This window comes from Pantherophis guttatus, chromosome 12 (genome assembly GCF_059756535.1).
Source record: "Pantherophis guttatus breed Tessera chromosome 12, ASM5975653v1, whole genome shotgun sequence".
NCBI lineage: Eukaryota > Metazoa > Chordata > Lepidosauria > Squamata > Colubridae > Pantherophis > Pantherophis guttatus.
Genome location: NC_142074.1, coordinates 8,180,401 through 8,199,089, shown reverse-complemented (window position 1 = coordinate 8,199,089; position 18,689 = coordinate 8,180,401). Strand labels below are relative to the sequence as shown.

The 18,689-nt window shown below is 43.8% G+C and overlaps 1 protein-coding gene across 1 annotated transcript; it reads left to right on the top strand.

Moving 5' to 3' along the window:
• Nucleotides 1-5,081: 5,081 nt before the first annotated feature.
• RAB39B (RAB39B, member RAS oncogene family) lies at nucleotides 5,082-18,139 on the top strand. The gene is made up of 2 exons (XM_034435019.3): nucleotides 5,082-6,083; nucleotides 12,651-18,139. The coding sequence occupies exons 1-2, from the start codon at nucleotides 5,869-5,871 to the stop codon at nucleotides 13,075-13,077; spliced, it is 642 nt and encodes a 213-aa protein (XP_034290910.1). The 5' UTR covers nucleotides 5,082-5,868; the 3' UTR covers nucleotides 13,078-18,139.
• The last annotated feature ends 550 nt before the right edge of the window (nucleotides 18,140-18,689 follow it).

Here is an 18,689-nt window from a genome sequence, read left to right as displayed (position 1 = left end):
AGGTGACATGATAGCAGTGTTCCAATATTTTAAGGGTTGTCACACACAAAAGGGGCACAACCTATTCTCCAAAGAATCTGAAAAGAGGATAAGAAGCAATTGATTGAAACTAACCAAGGAGAGAAGCAACCTAGAACCAAGGAGAGTGTCAGATTTCGCTGCTATCTTAAATAAACTTCATTCTCAAATGCAAGGTCTCTGATGAATCTTTTCTTTATTTCAGAATAGAAAGAACGACATCCCTGAACTCTTTGTGCAGCCAAAACTGGCACCTCCTTCCAAACCCCTCCCTTTCCGTTCTTCAACCCCAATGTCTCATTGGCCATCGCGCAGATCCATCTCTCCATCCCAAGCACTTTCTTTTCACAGGAATTCCCCCCTCCCTCTATCACCCAGGTAACGCTATCTACTAAGGAGCAGGAAACTAGGTAAAAGTTCATCTCAGCCTTATAGCAAAATTCCATGCAGACCACCCAGGCAAGCCAGGAGGGGGGGTTCACATCCAAGGAGGGGATAATGATACTTATCTTGTGTTTTTTTTTCTATGGGGCAGGTTACATCGGAGAAGTGAAGGGAGAGGGGCCGGATGTCAGCGTTCCAATTTATAATCTCCTCCAGCGCTGACATGAATGAGAGAGGGAGAAGCTTTGCTTTAATGCTGTGTTTTGGCTGCACAAAGAGTTCAGGGATGTCGTTCTTTCTATTCTTAAATAAAGAAAAGATTCATCAGAGACCTTGCGTTTGAGAATGAAGTTTATTTAAGATAGCAGCGAAACCTGACACAGAAATCTCAACTAACGGTGTGAGCAATAAACCAATGGAATAGCTTGCCTCCATAAGTTGTGAGTTCTCCATCACTGGAGGTTTTTAAAAAGAGACTGGACGGACATTTGTCTGAAATGGTAAAGGGTCTCCTGGTTGAACACGGGGTTGGACTAGAAGACCTCCAAAGTCCCTTCCAACTCTGTTGTTCTGTTATTTCTAATCTTCTTAAACCAACCTGGTTTTCCTTACCCAGAACACCTTGTTGTAAATGGGACTGATAAGCTAACTGTTCCTTTCATGGGTAGGGCCTGGAGAAATGTTTCTCGATCTTAGCAGCTTGAAGATGAGCGGACTTCAATCTAGAATTTTTCAACCTCCGAATGTAACAGAGAGACTTGTCATGCATTGACCGTGCAGTGTGAAAACAATTCCTTCCTTTTCTTTATTGTTGCAATTTTGATCATCTGCCAGGGAGTGGCGCACGTCTTCCATTGTTCATCAGGAAGCTTTGCATAAAATCTCCACTGTGTGGACGTCAAGAATGAAATTCTGTGCATTCCTGTTCGAAAGCAAAACCCATTCAGTTTAGTAAGACTTATGCCCAGTTAAAATGGCAAGCTATGCAAGGAATAAAGAATGCAAACAGGGGATCCTGGATCAACAAAGTGAGATGAGGCAAAATGAAACATATCCTGTCCTGTAAACCCAAACAGTCACCATCCAACCTGAAGGTCACCAGCTACCAACTAAGGTCAAAAAGGCATATCTCTGAGCAGAGGGGTGGGGGGGTCTGGAGAGAGAGGAGGAGTAAAAAAAAAAAAAAGGAAAGAAAGTGGCTGTGACTGTTATCAAAGCCTTTTTCTTTTATGTGTATCACACAGGTGTAATGTGTTTGTTTATATCTCACCTTTATTATTTTTAGAAATAACTCAAAGTGGCAAACGTATCAACATACCTCCCTCCACACATTTCATATCAACACATTTTCCCCACGCTAGCCCTGAGAGGTGAGTTGGATTGAGAGAAAGCAACTGGCCCAAAGTCACCCAACTGGCCTAAGGCAGGACTAGAACTCCCAGTCTCCTAGTGTATTGGCCCATCCAGCTGACTTTTGTGCCTAAGGCAGGGCTAGAACTCAGTCACCTGGTGGTAATTAACCTGAAATTACCCAGCTGGCTTTCATGTCTAAGATGGAACTAGAACTCCCAATTTCTAGCTTAGTGCCTTAACCACTAGATCAAATGTGCTATCTTAACATTTTTCCTGTTCCAGAGAAGGCAGGTTGCAGAGGATGGGGGCTGTGGCTGGACAGGCCAATTGGCTTGATACAACCCCCATATACTGTATCTCTCAAGAGTATTAAATTCTGAGCAGACCATCTCTGGTTTTCAGACCAGCCAGGCAAAGCTGAATGCAGATCACTGAATTGGTCATTTATGCTTGGAGCTGCATCTATGCCCAGAATTTGTGAATAAACAAATTAATTCTGCTTTGTCTTACAGTGTGGCATCATATAAAAACAGGAACAGCCAACATCGCACTGAATTCCACTTTGCATCAGCCTGAGCTCCCAGGCACGGAGTAGAATTAGTCCCACACAAGTTGGGGGAAGAGTTACTGTTTCCCTCTACCTTAGAACCAAAGTACAGAGCCGGTTTGGTGTGATGGTTAAGGTACCATCTAGAAACCAGAGGATCCTGACTTTTAGTCTCGTCTTAGGCACAAAGCCAGCTGGGAGACTTTGGGCCAGTCAGTCCCTCAGCCCTAGGAAGAAGGCTCTGACAAGCCACTTCTGGAATCTTGCCAAGAAAACTGCAGGGACCAGGAGTCAACGCTGACTTGAAAAGTGCAGACACACAGAGAGGGCCAAAATAGCTTCCTAGGACTGAGAAGACTCTAGATCAGTGACAGAGAATTTATTTGGTTCGTAGAAGGTTCTATGTTCAATTGCAACTGTAGAAAGTTAGCACCCACCCCTCTCCTAGAAGAATGAAATATTTTAAGAAATATTAAAAAGACAGAATATTGTATTTCCCTGGATGAGAAATGGAGAAACATGGGTTTTTTAAGAGGGAGAAAGCAGCCCCCACCTTTTCTTAATAGCCCACAGCAGATGTCAGCACTTAAGAGATAGATAGGTAGCTCTATTCATAGGCAAAGCAAATACTGCAGGAAGAAATCCATTCAAGACAGGCTATTTTGAAATTCCCTGCACCAAGGTCTGAACAAAGGTAGGATTAGCCCTCAGCCACAATAGGAATTACCCAACACCCTTTCAGAACACAAGGCCTTCATTGCATCACCCTCAGAAACTTCCATCAAACCTGGGAGTTCAGACAAACACCTAGGATTTGTACTTTGCCTATAGAGCCAGCTATGACCCCTACATAACCCTTCCATGGCCCCATGGGAGTCTGACAACAGCCAATATCCAGCTTATCCAGGACCAGCCCACAGTCTGTCAGTTGCTGTCTATGACGATATGATCCTGTATGAAATGGATCCACCAGCTGGTTTGGGAGAAGGTAGCTTCTGCTATTCGGGTAACCTTAACCCAAGATTAACAAACCACATAGCTGAGACCAGGTTAGAATTTCGCATGATGTTGGCCTGTGACCAAAAAGGGCGGTTTGTGACAAGACAGGAAACTCCGAGCTGGAGTAAAGTAAAACTAGAACTCATTTTATTGCAATGCTTTCAAGCTGCTCAACTGGAAAAAAAAGTTTTCCTGGAGTTTTAGTTCAGGCATTCCAGCTTTGACACTGCCTGATTGGCCATCCCAGAATCCTCACAAGGGAAGGCTGACACCAATGTTATGGAATGATGGGACCAAACAACGTTCCTGGGTCAGCCAGAGACAGTTTTATTGCACAGTTTCAGAACCAGATTTGTATCTGCAATTCTGAACCAAGAAGAGCTCTGATACAACTGCTTTTATACATCTCCAAAACAAAGGATTTTGCAAGCACAGCAGTTTTCCATATATGGTTAACATACATTTGTTACATGATAATTGACACTTTCTAATTACCAAATTCCTTCATTATTTTCTAGTTCATAATGTTATCTTAGCTAAACAACCTTCCTCAGTTCTGTAATTGCTGATGTGTAGATTCATGACTGCTTTGGCTAATAAGTAACTTTTTGTTTCAGATGGATGTCTTTGCATCCTTGACATAGGCCCCTCGGAAGATATATATTACCAAGAAAGGAATTTAGCTGACCTAGTGTAATCGCTAAACAAGCACATTTCTTTCTTATAATAATGTGAATAAAGAGGGCCCTTCAGTGTTCCTATAGCTGATCCTGTACTATTCCTACATCATTCACATTACCAAAGCTGGGCCCCTCCGAATCATATGGATTTCCCCTCCCATCCTTCCCAGAAGGCGGCTGGGGTGTCAAACTCATTTGTGGGGCATCTGCGTGGGAAAGACAGCCGTGGGGCATACCGTATTGTTGTAGGCAAAATAACGGACTAGGCCAAGCTCTTCAATGCAGGAAAGAGTTTATTGCGCAAGGTTCAAAGACAGCGAAGGGTCTGAACAAAGATGGCTGATTTTAACCAGATATTTATACAGCATAAAGGCAAAGTTATTACGAAGAGTGCGACATTTCACATGTAGAAGTTACCCTTTAATCTATCTCTAGGAAAGACATAACAGCCCTGTTCCCACAGGCTCAGGTTCTCAGCTCCGGAGCTCAAGACATAATAAAAGGAGATAAGGGGCTCAAAGGCGTCTCACGAGCAGTAAAGAGGACAGTAAGGAAAGCAGTATTTCTTCTCTAGAATCTACATGACATTTGGGGTGCAATAAACATTAAACAACAGGATGTATCCGTTTAGGGTCAGTTCGCCCTTTTACAATTCTGTACCTACGTCAAATACCGTTTGTCATCTCGGCACCTTGGCACCGAAGAGGCACTTCTGTCTTGACCAAAGATTTGGATTTCTTAATAATTGAGTTTTATCCCAATATCGAATCTTAGCCTGGCTCAGTATCACTCGGTTTGGGCCATAATTGGGCAACGGGCAGGGCCGGATTTAGGTGAAAAGAGGCCCTAGGCTATTCCACTTATGAGGCCCTTTCACCTATAGTGAAAGTGTAATTTTAATTTTGCTAACAATTTGAATGTAGGGAATGTAGGCCCCTCTTGATCTTGAGGCCCTAGGCTGAAGCCTAGTTAGCCTATAGGAAAATCCGGCCCTGGCAACGGGGGACCAGGACCGGGGTCGGAGAGCCTGATTTCTGCTGCCGGATCTTTTCTAAAGCAGGCGGTAGTGAGCGTGGTCAGAGGCGGGGGAGCTTCTCTTAGGGGCTATACGGTACGGCGGCGGCTGCCGCTGCTGCTGCCAGCAGTGATGAGTCAGACGGTTCGCTGCTGCTGCTGCTGCCATCCCCTCGCCTGCATCTCCATCTTTAGAGCATCTTCTGGCTGCAAAGGCGGCCGTTGGTGCCTCGCTGGGCGCGGAGGGGAGGCCGTGGGAAGGCGCGCCGAGAGCCGCCTCGCCCGCTCCCCAACCGGGACGCCCCCATAGACCTTGACGCACAAAAAGGCAGCCGTACCCCCCCGCTCAGCGCATCCGCCGGCCCGCCTCCGGACTCCGGAGCATGCCTCCCGCTCCCCGGACCGGGTTCCGACGCGCATCGCGGCCCGTGACTCGGGTCCAGCGGCTCAGCAGCGTCTTGCCGGGGCTCCGGCCGGTTGGGCAGCCTTGCTGAGAGCGTCTTTGCTTCCCCCCCCCCCACGCGCGGTCGCGAGTGGGCAGCTTCGCGGGAAGGGCGAGGGCGCGGAAGGTGGGAAGACCCCCCGCTCCACTCCCCGTGGAGGCGGGCCGGGTGAAGAGAGGAGGTCGGGCCGGGGCATCCAAGCCTCTCTCGGCCAGGCTTCCCCTCCAAGCTCGCCGGCGCGTCCCCGGCTAGGAGGAGCAGGCGCCCCCGAGGCGAAGGCCGGTGCGGGGACGGCGCTCCTCTCGCAGCAGCGCTAGCAGCCTCCGCGCCGGCCGCCCCTGCAGTAGCGGCAGCCGCGCCAAGCGCGCTGCGCCCCGGAGCTCCGATAAGCGCAGCGTCGGGCCTCTCCGGGCTCGGCCCCGGGGAAACGATGGAGGCCATTTGGCTCTACCAGTTCCGCCTGATCGTCATTGGGGACTCGACGGTGGGCAAATCCTGCCTCATCCGCCGCTTCACCGAAGGGCGCTTCGCTCAGGTCTCCGACCCGACCGTGGGCGTGGATTTCTTCTCGCGCCTGGTGGAGATCGAGCCCGGCAAAAGGATCAAGCTGCAAATCTGGGACACCGCCGGCCAGGAGAGGTTCAGGTGAGCAGGGATCGGTCCCGGATGGGTCCTTGGGGAGGGGGGCGGGGGGGGGCTGGGGAGGGAGGTTGCCCTTTGCTTGGAGGGAGAGGCAGAGGGCAGGAGGAAAGACCCTACTGGGCCTGGGGGGGGGGGAACGCCTTTCATTTTATTTATTTATTTATTTTTTAATTTGATTTATATGCCGCCCTTCTCCGGAGACTCGGGGCGGCTTACAATGCCCTAAGCAATAGCCTTCATACTTTTGTATATACCTGCTTAGTAGGGCTTTCGGGCCCCCCCTAAGCAGTGTTCTTTTTTATACAAAGTCAATTTATTGCCCCCACAAACTGGGTCCTCATTTTACCTACCTTAGAAAGGATGGAAGGCTGAGTCAACCTTGAGCCTGGTGAGATTCGAACTTACAGTAATTGCAGACAGCTGGTGTTAATAACGGTGCTTTAGACCACTGTACTACCAAGGCTCATTGAGTCAGTGGGGAGTTGGGTGCTCTTTGGTCAGATTTAATCTCCCCCTCCTCCAAGGGAAAATCCATGGCAGGCAGCAGTGGTCTTAGTCGCTTTCCAAGAAAGAAGTCTCCCCCGCGGTGCAGAGAAGGATCTCCAGACCTGGAGAGTGGGGGACAAGGGGTGCCATCTCCGAAATGCGTCCCTTCCTAAAGTTGTGATGCAGCAGGGTCTCAAGACAAGCTTGTTCACGTCCCTTGTCTTCTCCTTCTTGATTGGGAGCCTCAACAACCGTTTGGGAAACCAACTTCTAGCCACCATGGACTTTACAGGGGCCATGATTAAAGAACGGGGCAGACCCAGGTTCAGGTCCAGCCTGAGCCCTGGAAACTCATTGGATGACTCAGGGCCAGTCGTTTTCTCTCACCCTAACCTACCTTCCAGGAATGTTGTGTGAATGAAAAAGAGAGACCTGCCCTCAATTCTCCAAAAAAAAGAAAAGAAACATGGAAAGTGAATGCACCAAATCAAACTAAATCTTCCCAGGGGCGAAGGTGCCACGGTTCCTCCATCAAGAGGTCCATGCCACAGCCTTGTTGTGTGCCAGACAGGTAGAGCTTAATATTCTTGGTCACAAAGCTAGAGATGCCCGAAGGGAAATAGTTGATGCCACCTCTTCTAGGGAAAAGGTATGTTTGTCCCATGGAGAAAACTCTTCTGCTTTTAGCCCTACCTTCTAGGGAGGACCTACCTGTGGCCTACCTCTCGGCTCCATCTTGAAAGCCAAAAAACAGAGAAGAAAACCAGCCTTCAATCAAGACATGACTTCACATCTGGCTCTATAGGCATTTGACCTGCTATTCAGAAATTTACTTGTCCGGCAGAAGGCTCACAGATGACTAGAAATAGAAGCTATAACCAGAGAGAAGTTTTGTCCACTTCACAAAAGACAAGACCATTATATAGGTCTCTGCTCCAAACATGAGGTTCTTTTCTTACACCTTTCTTAGTCAATAGATAGTTGGCCACTCTCTTGAGAGCCAGGGAAGGCAATGAATTATAGTGGCCCGGTGGTTCCATCTCTTCTGGTAGATTCCCGATTCCTGCCATACCAGCTTCACATCTTAACACCACGAGCAAGCAAGAATGAGAGAAAGAGCAAGGGGGAACTTGAATCTCAACTGTTTGATTGCTCCATCCATTTGAAGGTATCTCTGCAAGTTTGGAGACCAGCTACAGCCAAGAGGCCAGGTGACTGCCAAAGACCAGGAACTGGAAGCACTGCTCCACAACAATTGTCCAGTCTGATGAAGGAGGTTCCAAAAGGCAAAAGAACTTCCAGAGGAAATGGAGCAATGACGACAACCATCTTTCCAATGCAACTGGTGTCCCAATGCACTTGGCAAAGGGCAGCACCAATGGCTGCAACTTTGGCAGGCTGAACAAATACTAGGCAAAAGTAGAAGTGATTCTTTGGCAGTTGAATCAGTACTAAGTGCCCCAGCAGTGATGATCTTTTGGTGACTGGGATAATCAGAAAGCAGGGCATCGGCATCGAAGCCATCAAATCATGTCAAAACCGAATGAGTTAGCTTCTCCTTTCCTCCATCAACAGAATGGCAGTGGAAGAACCAAGCAGCTCTGGATGTAGTGGTATGTCAGAGGAAGTGGGAATGAGGCCCAGTAGTACAGGAGAGACACAAACCAGCCCAACATGGCCTACTATGACAACAAGAGGAACATCCCTCATTGGGCTCAGTCTACCCACACAGAACATGGGAGCAACATCAAGGTTGCCTCCCTGAGTGTGAAACAGTCTTCTGGGCTAATTGATAATGAGCTTCAGAATAACTCATGGAAAAGATACTGGAGAAGAAAGGAACCACTGCCCTTATTTCCAGAAGGCCTCAAATGAATCATTTTCTTCTCCATTCTTCGTTTACTTGCAATTTTCTGTGCATTTGCACAGGAAAAAAAAGAAGTAGGAGATCCCAAAAGTCACGACGAGTAAAGACCCAGGAAGGAACTGGACATTCACCCTGGCAGTATCAGAAGCAGAAAGAGGGTCAGAAGAACAAGGAGATGGGCCACTGTCCCTCAATCAGTATCTTCAGTTAGTAACGCAAAAAGTCATGAAGAATCTGTTTAGCCTGCAAGAACTGAAGAATTAGTTATGTGAGATGCCTGTGGTCCATTCTTCTTGGGATTCAGATTGAGAGGAAGGCTACCTGTCTAACCATGGCTTTACCAACCTGCATTTTTTTTTCCATCAGAGACTCTGTAATGTTGACATATTCCTGGTGATCTCAATAAGTTAACAGAGGTACTCATCCTGGATCTGGGCTTCAACAATCCCACAATCAGTGCCTCCTGCAAATATCCCCTTCCGTTTCCAGCAGAATGACCTTTCCATATTTCTTGAGAGAGAAAATCTCTGAAGTGAATAAAACCAATCAAACTCAGGACTGTTCCGGATCCATGCTGGAAAACAAGTTGAACCTCCCAGCCAGGATCATCATGGATTCTCCCAGCCGTATCTGAGACTGATAAGCTGATACCATCATTGGTTTCTAAACTGATAGTGCCAAGAGATTTAAGAGAGATGCTCACAGAACCAACAGAACGGAGTGGCTCAAGCAAATCCATGAAAACCAGTTCTAGAACCCAGGGTTGAAGCTACCACTTGTATCATCTTTGGTAGGATGACCTTCTCCCAGAAGTCCCAACAGAAACCAAACACCAAAGAGAAAAGAGAAGGCATCAACAGGTGATTCAGAACAGCAATTGACTACTTACACTGAAATTAGGTCCACAACCTTTGGAATGGTGGCATGAGGGGACGATGACTCAAGCATTGGGAGATGGATCATCAGTTATTTGAAATCTGACTACCTAGCAAAGGCTTTCTTGGGGGAAAAACAATCTGAGGAGGTAAGTCAACTCAATTGGAGTGGAAAATATGAAATCCTTGCCCTAAATTCTGAAGAACGGATACAGAGACTCCTGTCTCTTTCAGAGGTCACCAAGATACAGATAGCCCTATGATTCTATGTCATGGTGGCCCATTTATCAGAAAAACTGACCTGTGCTTTCTCTTCAGTTCCAATGCTATCTAAAAGAGGTCACGAGATGATGCTTGAGGCATGGGTGATATTAATTGCTTTATTGTGGCCCTGGAGAACACTTTAATGGATGAGCAAGGAGGCTGAAATTCAGACTTCCTGTCCTGCAGCAGCTGACATCCTAGACAGGCGAGGGATATTTACCCGAGCTACATGACGCCATCCAGTTATTCACTGTTTTTCCTCCTGGGACTTGTCATTGGTTCTTAGGGATTTCATGACTGCTCCTTTTTTTTTTTTTTTTTTAATTTGATTTATATGCCGCCCTTCTCCGAAGACTCAGGGCGGCTTACAATGTGCACAGCAATAGCCTTCATCCTTTTGTATATTTATACAAAGTCAGCTTATTGCCCCCACAAACTGGGTCCTCATTTCACCTACCTTAGAAAGGATGGAAGGCTGAGTCAACCTTGAGCCTTGGCGAGATTCGAACCCTGCAGTAATTGCAGGCAGCTGGTCTTAATAAGCTTAATAACAGGGTGCCTTAAACCCCTGTACTACCAAGGCCCTTTCAACTTACTCGTCATGCTCCCAATAACATGCTAACCTACAAGACAGTAAGGCAATCCTAAATCTGTCTAGAAGGATTGAGGAGACGTGACAAAGGATTTGTGTGTATTCCATAAAGACAAAGTGGTGCTAAGATTGGATCTCTGCTTCATGCCCCTGGTCAGTTCAAGATTCCACCAAATAGAGGAGATTGTATCTTCCCATATCTGGCAGAATGAACCACGAACAAGTTAGATGTCTGCAAGGCCCAAAGAAAATCCTTCAACTCAAGCAAGACAGAGGGCTGATCTACAGAACAAGACACCTGAAGAGATGAGTTATATAATCCACCATCAGCAGGAAGGCCAAGAAACACTCTTGTCCAGTCATCCAGCAAGAAATCCATTGGCAACAGGATGTTTGGTGGTGGCTGGGTGGACTACATCAATAGGCATGACATTTGGAGTCCCATTAATGGTCCTTTGTATAGCAATCACCTGGACAGAGCTATTCATGTTCATGGACATATTTGCCTCCACAAACACAATCTTGAACACATGGTGCCATTATCTATGGAGGTTCTCAGTCATCCAAGTCATGGTTATCCCAAATGTACTTTTTCAAAAGGCAACTGGATTTTGTTTTTGCTAATAAAGTCCAGGACTTTGTTACGAAAAACAAAATACTTAGGAAAGGACAAAGTCCTAAGAAGCAAAGTCCTTAGGAAATACAACATCCAGTTGCCTTTTGAAAAAGCACCTTTGGGACATGGTGCCATTTACTGACCCTACCTAGGAAGTCTAACCTAGTTTATACCTTCCTTACCAGCTAACTTTTCAGTAACCAAGAATGGTGGTAGAACTACTGCACAGCAATAGGACCTTTCATGAATCTTTCACGAGAACAATTCAATGTATATAGATGTGAAGTCATACCGGAAGCAAAGAAATTTTGCAAACTTGAGAAGGAAGGAAATACAGACTTAACTTTTACAATCTTTGAAGGAAAGAATTCAAGGCTTCCTTGTTTAACATTCACAACAACCTGTGTAGTAATGGAAAGGGATTGATGCAAAGTTATCCAGAAAGAGCTTTGTTGCAGAGTAGATATGAACTTGTGACTGCCTAATCCTAGTCTACTGTGGTAACTCAATTCACATCACCCTAGGGCAAAATGTGGGGGGGGTTTGGTTCTGATGTGAGTCCAACTATTTTGATTTATAGTTTAGCCTGCTAAAAAGATCCAGCCATATCATAGATTTATTAAAATTATGATTCACTGTGATGCATGAACCCAGTTACAGAGGGGATCAACATTCCAAGCCACAATGTACTCAGCAAGTTCTGGGACCCCAACTGTTCTGGCTACACAATGGCTTAGCAAAACTTTAAACTATTCTGGCTGTATTAATATCACACTGAACACCAGGCAAATCAACTACATTTTGCCTAGCATGTGTGAATTCTGCTGGGCGGTTAATTCAAAGTGTTCCTTGCTCTCAGGCAAAATATCACATATAACAGCCAATACGTACTAATATTGTGTCCTCTAACTTATTCTGGTAGGATCATGTCCAACCAGGAACCCTGTTTTGCTGGCTACAATGACTTAAGGCATTTTGCTCTGAAAACAGATTGTGTTTATCACAGTGTATGACACTTGTCATGAATGTGTGGCAAGATAGTCCTTGACGTATGACCACAATGGAGACCAGAATTTCTCAATTTGTTGTTAAGCAAGGCGATTGCTGAGTTTTACCCAATTTTACCAACTTTTTGCCATTGTGGTTAAGTCAGTCATTGCCGTTTTCAAGCACATCCAGCTTTTCCCTTTGACTTTGCTTGCTGGAAGCCAGCTGAGGAGGTCATAAATGGTGATCAAGTGATCCCAGGATGTTGCAATCATTGTAAATACATGTCCGAGGTCAAGCAACCAAATTGTGATCATGTGACTGTAGAGGATGTTGGTTGCAAGTATGAGGACTGCTGGTAAGTCACATTTTTCAATGCCGTGATAACTTTGAACGCTCACTAAATGAATGGTTGTAAGTCGAGGACTAACCTATAATGCACTTGTAGGAACCGTTCCTCAAAATAGTGCATTATCTCTTTGTTAGTCTTTAAAATGCAGCATTAATTAGTTGAATGAGCACCAAATGATTGGATTTGTGCAACATGCTAAACCATGCATGCAATTTATAAACTGGAATGGCTGAGTTTACTCAGCATAGTAAGCCAGGGTTTGTATAACCAGCTTGTTGAACAAGCCACGGTTGCTCTCTTTGCACAATATAAATCACAAGCCATCATTTTAATGCCATAGTGGCTGGGCTTGAACCACACATTAAGCCCAAAGGAATCCAGCTTGCATCATATTCATACAGCAAACCATCTTTTGGATCGATTTGTATCTGACGGGTACCTGCAAGACGAAAAATAGCTATGATTTGGTGCTTGCATTTTAATTTTTTCTGATGATCTTTCTTCCTCTCTTGGGTCTTTGCTCTCTTCCAGATCCATTACGCGAGCCTACTATAGAAATTCCGTCGGTGGCCTGCTCCTCTTTGACATTACCAACCGCAGGTCCTTCCAGAATGTCCACGAGTGGCTGGAGGAGACCAAGGCACATGTCCAGCCTTATCAAATTGTCTTTGTACTAGTGGGCCACAAATGCGACCTGGACACGCAGCGGCAAGTCACCCGACACGAGGCCGAGAAACTGGCCCTCGCTTACGACATGAAGTACATTGAGACCTCGGCACGGGATGCTATTAACGTGGAGAAGGCCTTCACTGACCTGACTCGAGACATCTATGAACTCGTGAAAAGGGGGGAGATAAGCATCCAGGAGGGCTGGGAAGGGGTCAAGAGCGGCTTTGTGCCCAACGTTGTGCATTCTTCAGAAGAAGTGGTGAAGTCAGATAGGAGGTGCCTGTGCTAACTGGGAAGTCCCCGCGAGGAGGAAGGAGGCTGACTCTTGAGTAGCCCCAATGGGTTCCATTCTACTCCACAAACTTGGTGGGAAGGCAGAGAAGGTGCAGTTCGGTAGGCAAAGCACCGGCGCTTGGACTGCTGGAGGACAAAAGGAGGCTATAACCCCACCATGTACGAATCAATCCAGATGCATGTTAATGTGGTAGAGATAAGGCCATGGGAGTCTGGAAAAACGGGGTAGGGATAGTCACCATCAATGGGTTTTATGTACCCTGGTTTAAATAGATTCATCTATCATTGCTTTTCGCTTTTCTTCTTTTTTTTTTTCCTTTTCTTTTTCTTTTGAAGCCATAGTCCAAATCGCCTATAATTAGGAAGCGTATTTAGAACAGGAACAAGGGAGAGAGAAATCATATGCTTGTGCTACCTTTTAATAATCACCATGGCTGAAATAATAATAATAAAAGGCTTGCTGCAATAGAAATTAAATGTTAAAACATTGCAGAGCCACTAAAATTGAAGCCAGAAAGACCCTTATTTTATTAGTTCCAATTTTGATGTCTCAAAAGCTTCTGGGAATTTGATAGTTCAGGTTCCACCATTAATCTGGGAAGAACTCACCAGTTGAATCGGTAAGGTCAATATTTATTGGTTCTTTATGAAATGCATAGCCGCATTCCTTCAAAAGCCTAAGGGTACATCATGCTCCCCCCTTATTTTTCTCCAGAAAAGCAGCCCCACGAAGGAAGTTGGTGACTGGCCAGAGTCAAAGTCATCCATGGTTGAGGGGCACCTGAAAGACCCTGGGTGTCCCCAGTCCTAGCCCAACATTTCAACCATTACAGTACCCATACTGATTCTCAATCCTGAAAAGATTCCCAGGAAGATATTTTCTAATTGAGCTCTATGAGTCAGGCATGCAATACTTTCCATGTTAATGTTAGAATTACACAGTGATGAGTTTTCCCTTTGTATTTGATGATTCCCTCTCCCTATCACTTTTCAGTTCTTTCAGTTCTTGCTGGGTCTTTCATCCAAGAGCTGAAGGAATTGGAATCTCGGTTGTTAGATTTCTGCAAGAAGAGGTAACCCTATTGATTTATTACTAATAATGGTTATTAAAATACATGATTGCATTTATATTCTACCTTTTCTCAGGGAGTCCCAGCATACTTACAGTATGTGGGCTCTCTTTCTCAATACCACAAACCTTTGAAGTAGGTTGGACTAAAAGGTTAACTGGCCCAAAGTCTCACAGCGAGACATTGATCACTCCCATGATCACCTCATTAGATCACCCTGATCTAAGTCCAGTTCATTATCCACTACATCCCTTAATGAAATGTTGGTGGTTGCTTGGGCCACCTGGAAAGTTGCATTCCTATAAGCGATAGGAAGAGGGGGGGGGTTTGATGTGTGTGTGAGAGGGGGATACTATTTAATCAAGGATGTTCTAATTTTCTTCTGGAAAAAGCCAAGATTGATTAAAGTTGAAATAGCATTGAAACCATGCTTCCTGCTCTTTGCACGTTGCATTTCCTGCGAGTCCCAGCTGAAAAGAAAGAGGATGCATGGTAAGATAGGCAAGATAGAAACCATTGTTTTGCAAGCCAGTTAACTTGCAAGTGTTGTAGTTTTAAAGGCCTTTCTTTCCCTTCCGGACACATTATCAATCATTTAAGCGTTGCTTTAAGAAAGCAAGCTAGATTAGTTAAGCAAGGGCGCTCATGACACGACCTGAAATTCTTAGAGGAAAATCAGTGTCTTCAAAAGAGATGGAAGTGAGCAGAGGGTCTTGATGTGAGCAGAGGGAAGTAATCAGCGACTTGCAAGTGACATAATGTCGTTTGGGAGATGCTGAATGATGGGAAACGGCTTTTAAAACCAAGATGAATCTGTGCATTTTCAGCAGCAGTTCCACTTTTTCTCTTGTTGATCATTTTGCATCTGGAGCTGGGCTTTTTCTGAATGCAGAAAAGAAGGAAAGGAGGATTGGATTCCTTGAGAGCATTGTAAACATTCCTGAAGAACGTTTAGGAAGAAGCCAATGTTAAAAGAAACAATATTAATTTTGAGTGTTGCTTTCTTTTAACGAAATAGTTTGCTTTGAGGCAGAAAAGGGCTATACTGTTTTTAATGACCTACATACTGTACATCCAGGGTGTTTACTTTTCTTTTTTGGAGGTGACGGCAATAATGTAATAATCAGCAGAAGACACAAGTAAACATACATCCCATTTGTTAAGGCCATTGAGAAACATTTTTATAGTAATACAATAGAATAAGGGAGGAAGCCCACATATACTCAAGACTATTTTTTTTTATCAGTAAGTCAGATTTAGACTAATTTCAAGAATGTTGCTAGCGTTGAACCCAGGAGTAAAATAGATTGTAGGATTGGTTATATTTTGCATGCTCTGGCTCAAATTGTAGCTTTATATAAGGAATAAAGATAGAAAGGCAAATGCTTCTTTCTGCCTATTAACTAATTAAAGACGTTTTAGTCAATCATCTGAATTTCTGAATATTACTTAAACCTGCATATGGGGGAGGGGGGAACATTTCTATGAAACAAAGAGGTTGGGTTCTTTTTAGATAGTATCTGTGGGTGTGACAAACAAACATTACTATTGTAGAAAAATTCCAGCTTCTTACATAGATTGCTGCTTATGATCCAGTACGTGTTTGCATTGAATATGCTTTTTTTTAAAAAATAGGTCTATTTCCCCAGAAAGGGAGGGGGTGTTAGCAGTTTAAGTCAATTAATCAAATTGGATTTTTAGAATCAACCTATCAAGCTGATGAAATGTTGGAGCACCTTTAAAAGCTAGCTTTTTTCAGATAGGAGAATAAAGGGTGGGAAGAAGTGATGATAAATCCATGTAATACTTTAACAAGTGTCAGTACATTCGTTGGAACTTTTGTTTCATTCTGAGTTTTTTTCTATAGTTTTCGGTTTCTGCATGATTCACCGGTGACTTCAGATAATTTCTATGATCAAATTAAGGCAATATGTAAACTACTTTTTAAATGCCTGTTTACCAAGTGTTGAAAGATATGCTTAAGTATCTTAGGTTACAGTTGCTTGTAGATTTCATCTGGACTTGGAATAGTTGATCCATTAAAGCAAAATAATTAATTCAGAAGTGATTTTTATAAATGAGCTTCCATGTGCTGTTCAATTCTCTAGAGAATATTTCATATACATGTACATTGTGCACACACAGATTAAAACTTGGGCTGTCCTAGAACCATGTACATTAATAGGAGATAAAGACAGAGAAGAGCAACAAAGATGATTAGGGAATTGGAGGCTAAAACATACAAAGAATGATTGCAGGAATTGAGTATGTCTAGTTTATTTTTATTTATTTTTTTTGTACTAGGGGTGACATGATAGCAGTGTTTCAAATAACTATGGGATTGCCACAAAGAGGGGGATCAACCTATTCTCCAAAGGCAGGACAAGAAGCAATCAAAAGGAGAAACAACCTAGAACTAAGGAGAAATTTCCTGACAGTGAGAACAATTAATGAGTGCAATAGCTTGCTTCCAAAATTTGTGGGTACTCCAACACTGGAAGTTTTTAAGACAAGATTGGACAACCATGTCTGAAATTGTATAGGATTTCCTGCAGGGGGTTGGATTAGAAGATCTCCAAGGTCCCTTCCAACTGTTATTCTCTATGTTATAGTCTTTTCAGTGACACTTCCTCTGGATATGAGGATGCATTCAGGCCCAGTTTGGTGGTATTCTTACAGCACCCTAACCTTTGGTAGTTTTAAACTTGGTTAGCATGTTATATGAATCCCACCAATGGCACTACCTGATGTTAAGACAAAATTTAACGTGCAAACCCAAGTCCATCTAATCTGAAGTCCAAAATCAAGAACACCTCCTAAATCAGCCTTTACTGGATGGGTTATGGAGTGAATGGAGGACTTTCTACATGTAAAGTTCAATTGTGAACTCTCACCTTGGCTTTTTTTACTGTCTCAGGAGCACTGCATCTCTCCTAGGGATACGGCAGGTGACCAGGAACCCTGTTTGCCCTTGATTAGAAATTTCCCTAGAACTGTCAAATTTACTGGGCAAAAGCTTTTTTTTTTTTAATACACCTTCAGTAAATTTTCCAAGTAATCACAGAATCAAAAAGGAAAAAGGAAGGATCTAGAAGATTGTGTAGGAACATCTAACGGCCTTTGAGGGGCCATGTGCTAAGATTATTTACGTGATTAAAAAATTACTTGTCTTAACTGTCATTTTTTAAAAAAGGAGTCTGGATCCTGCACCAATCTAAATCAAAATCTATGAACTAGCGTAGTAGCAAATGCCTTTCAGTTTTTTTCTGGGTTAATACTGACTTAATAATAAACATCTTTGATTTGTACTATCATGTATGAGGATGACAAAGACACACAGAAAATATACTGGAAGGTGAAATGGAATGGAAATGAAATGAAATGGAAGGTCTAATAATCCTGATAAAAACCTGTCAGTCTTTTTCTGATTTACATTTGTAACCCCTCTATACAATTAGCAGTGTACCAAGGATTCCTGCTTTTTAAAAAATGGGAGGGGCTTGATTTTGTAAACCTGATTTCTGAACTGATTTGAGTAGATTTCTGTGCAAGAGAAAGGGCTAACGAGGCCATAGGAAGCTCCATTTTCTTTCTGCTATCTGGCAAAATCCAGCAAAAATAGAAATGAGCCCAGTTTATTAGTTTCAAGTTCACAATCTTAGTCTGCATGCTGGATTTAAAGAAAAATCCAGACCCTCCAGATATATAATTATACTGTACATTTTTGCTAGCTTTCTGTTTTATGACTGTAATGAAATGTGACGCAATATGTTGTATTTAGCTGTGTGTGGATGAAAATTATGCTCGCGCTTAGCAAAGCAGTTAATGTGAATATGTGACATGCAATACATGTAAGGATTACTTTATTTTCCACCATTTTTCATGAAACCTCAAGTAACTCTGTGTACATGAACTGTGGTGGGAAACTCCCCCCCTTCCCCCACAGATTAGGTTAAAAATAAACACCACCCACTGTTTGCCATGGAATCCAGGTTTTTTTTTAACTTGTAGACATGTGCCGTCATTTGAAGTATTTTAGAAGTGTCTGTCATTAAGCACAACTGGAATGAAAAGATTCTAACATAAATGGGATAATATTCCAATTGGATGACTGCCAAGGTAGCTATGTCGTCATTGAAATGCATTCATAAAGGTTTGTGTTGCAGATAAATAGCCCCCTTCTGAAATGCTACAACTCCAGGCATCAAGTGAAGATGTTTCCTATTCTAATTACAGCAGCCTCTGCTGATCTCTGGCCCTGGACATTTCATGGACATTTTGGCAGTCCAAGGAAAAGGAGATTCTTGTGGTTGTCTTGGAGTAACTCTCTACTGTGGCCCTGAGGGAAATGTAGTTGTTAGACTCAGAGCACAGCCAGTGCTACTTTTTGTGACCAGATACGGTTATCGAAGTACACTGTTGCAAAGGAGAGACTGCCTGGATGGCATTTTGGCCAGAATCGATTAGTTCTTCAAGGACTAGCCTTTTTGGTTGACCTTATCGAAGAATTCCTCAATCGCTCTAGCTCAGCTAAAGT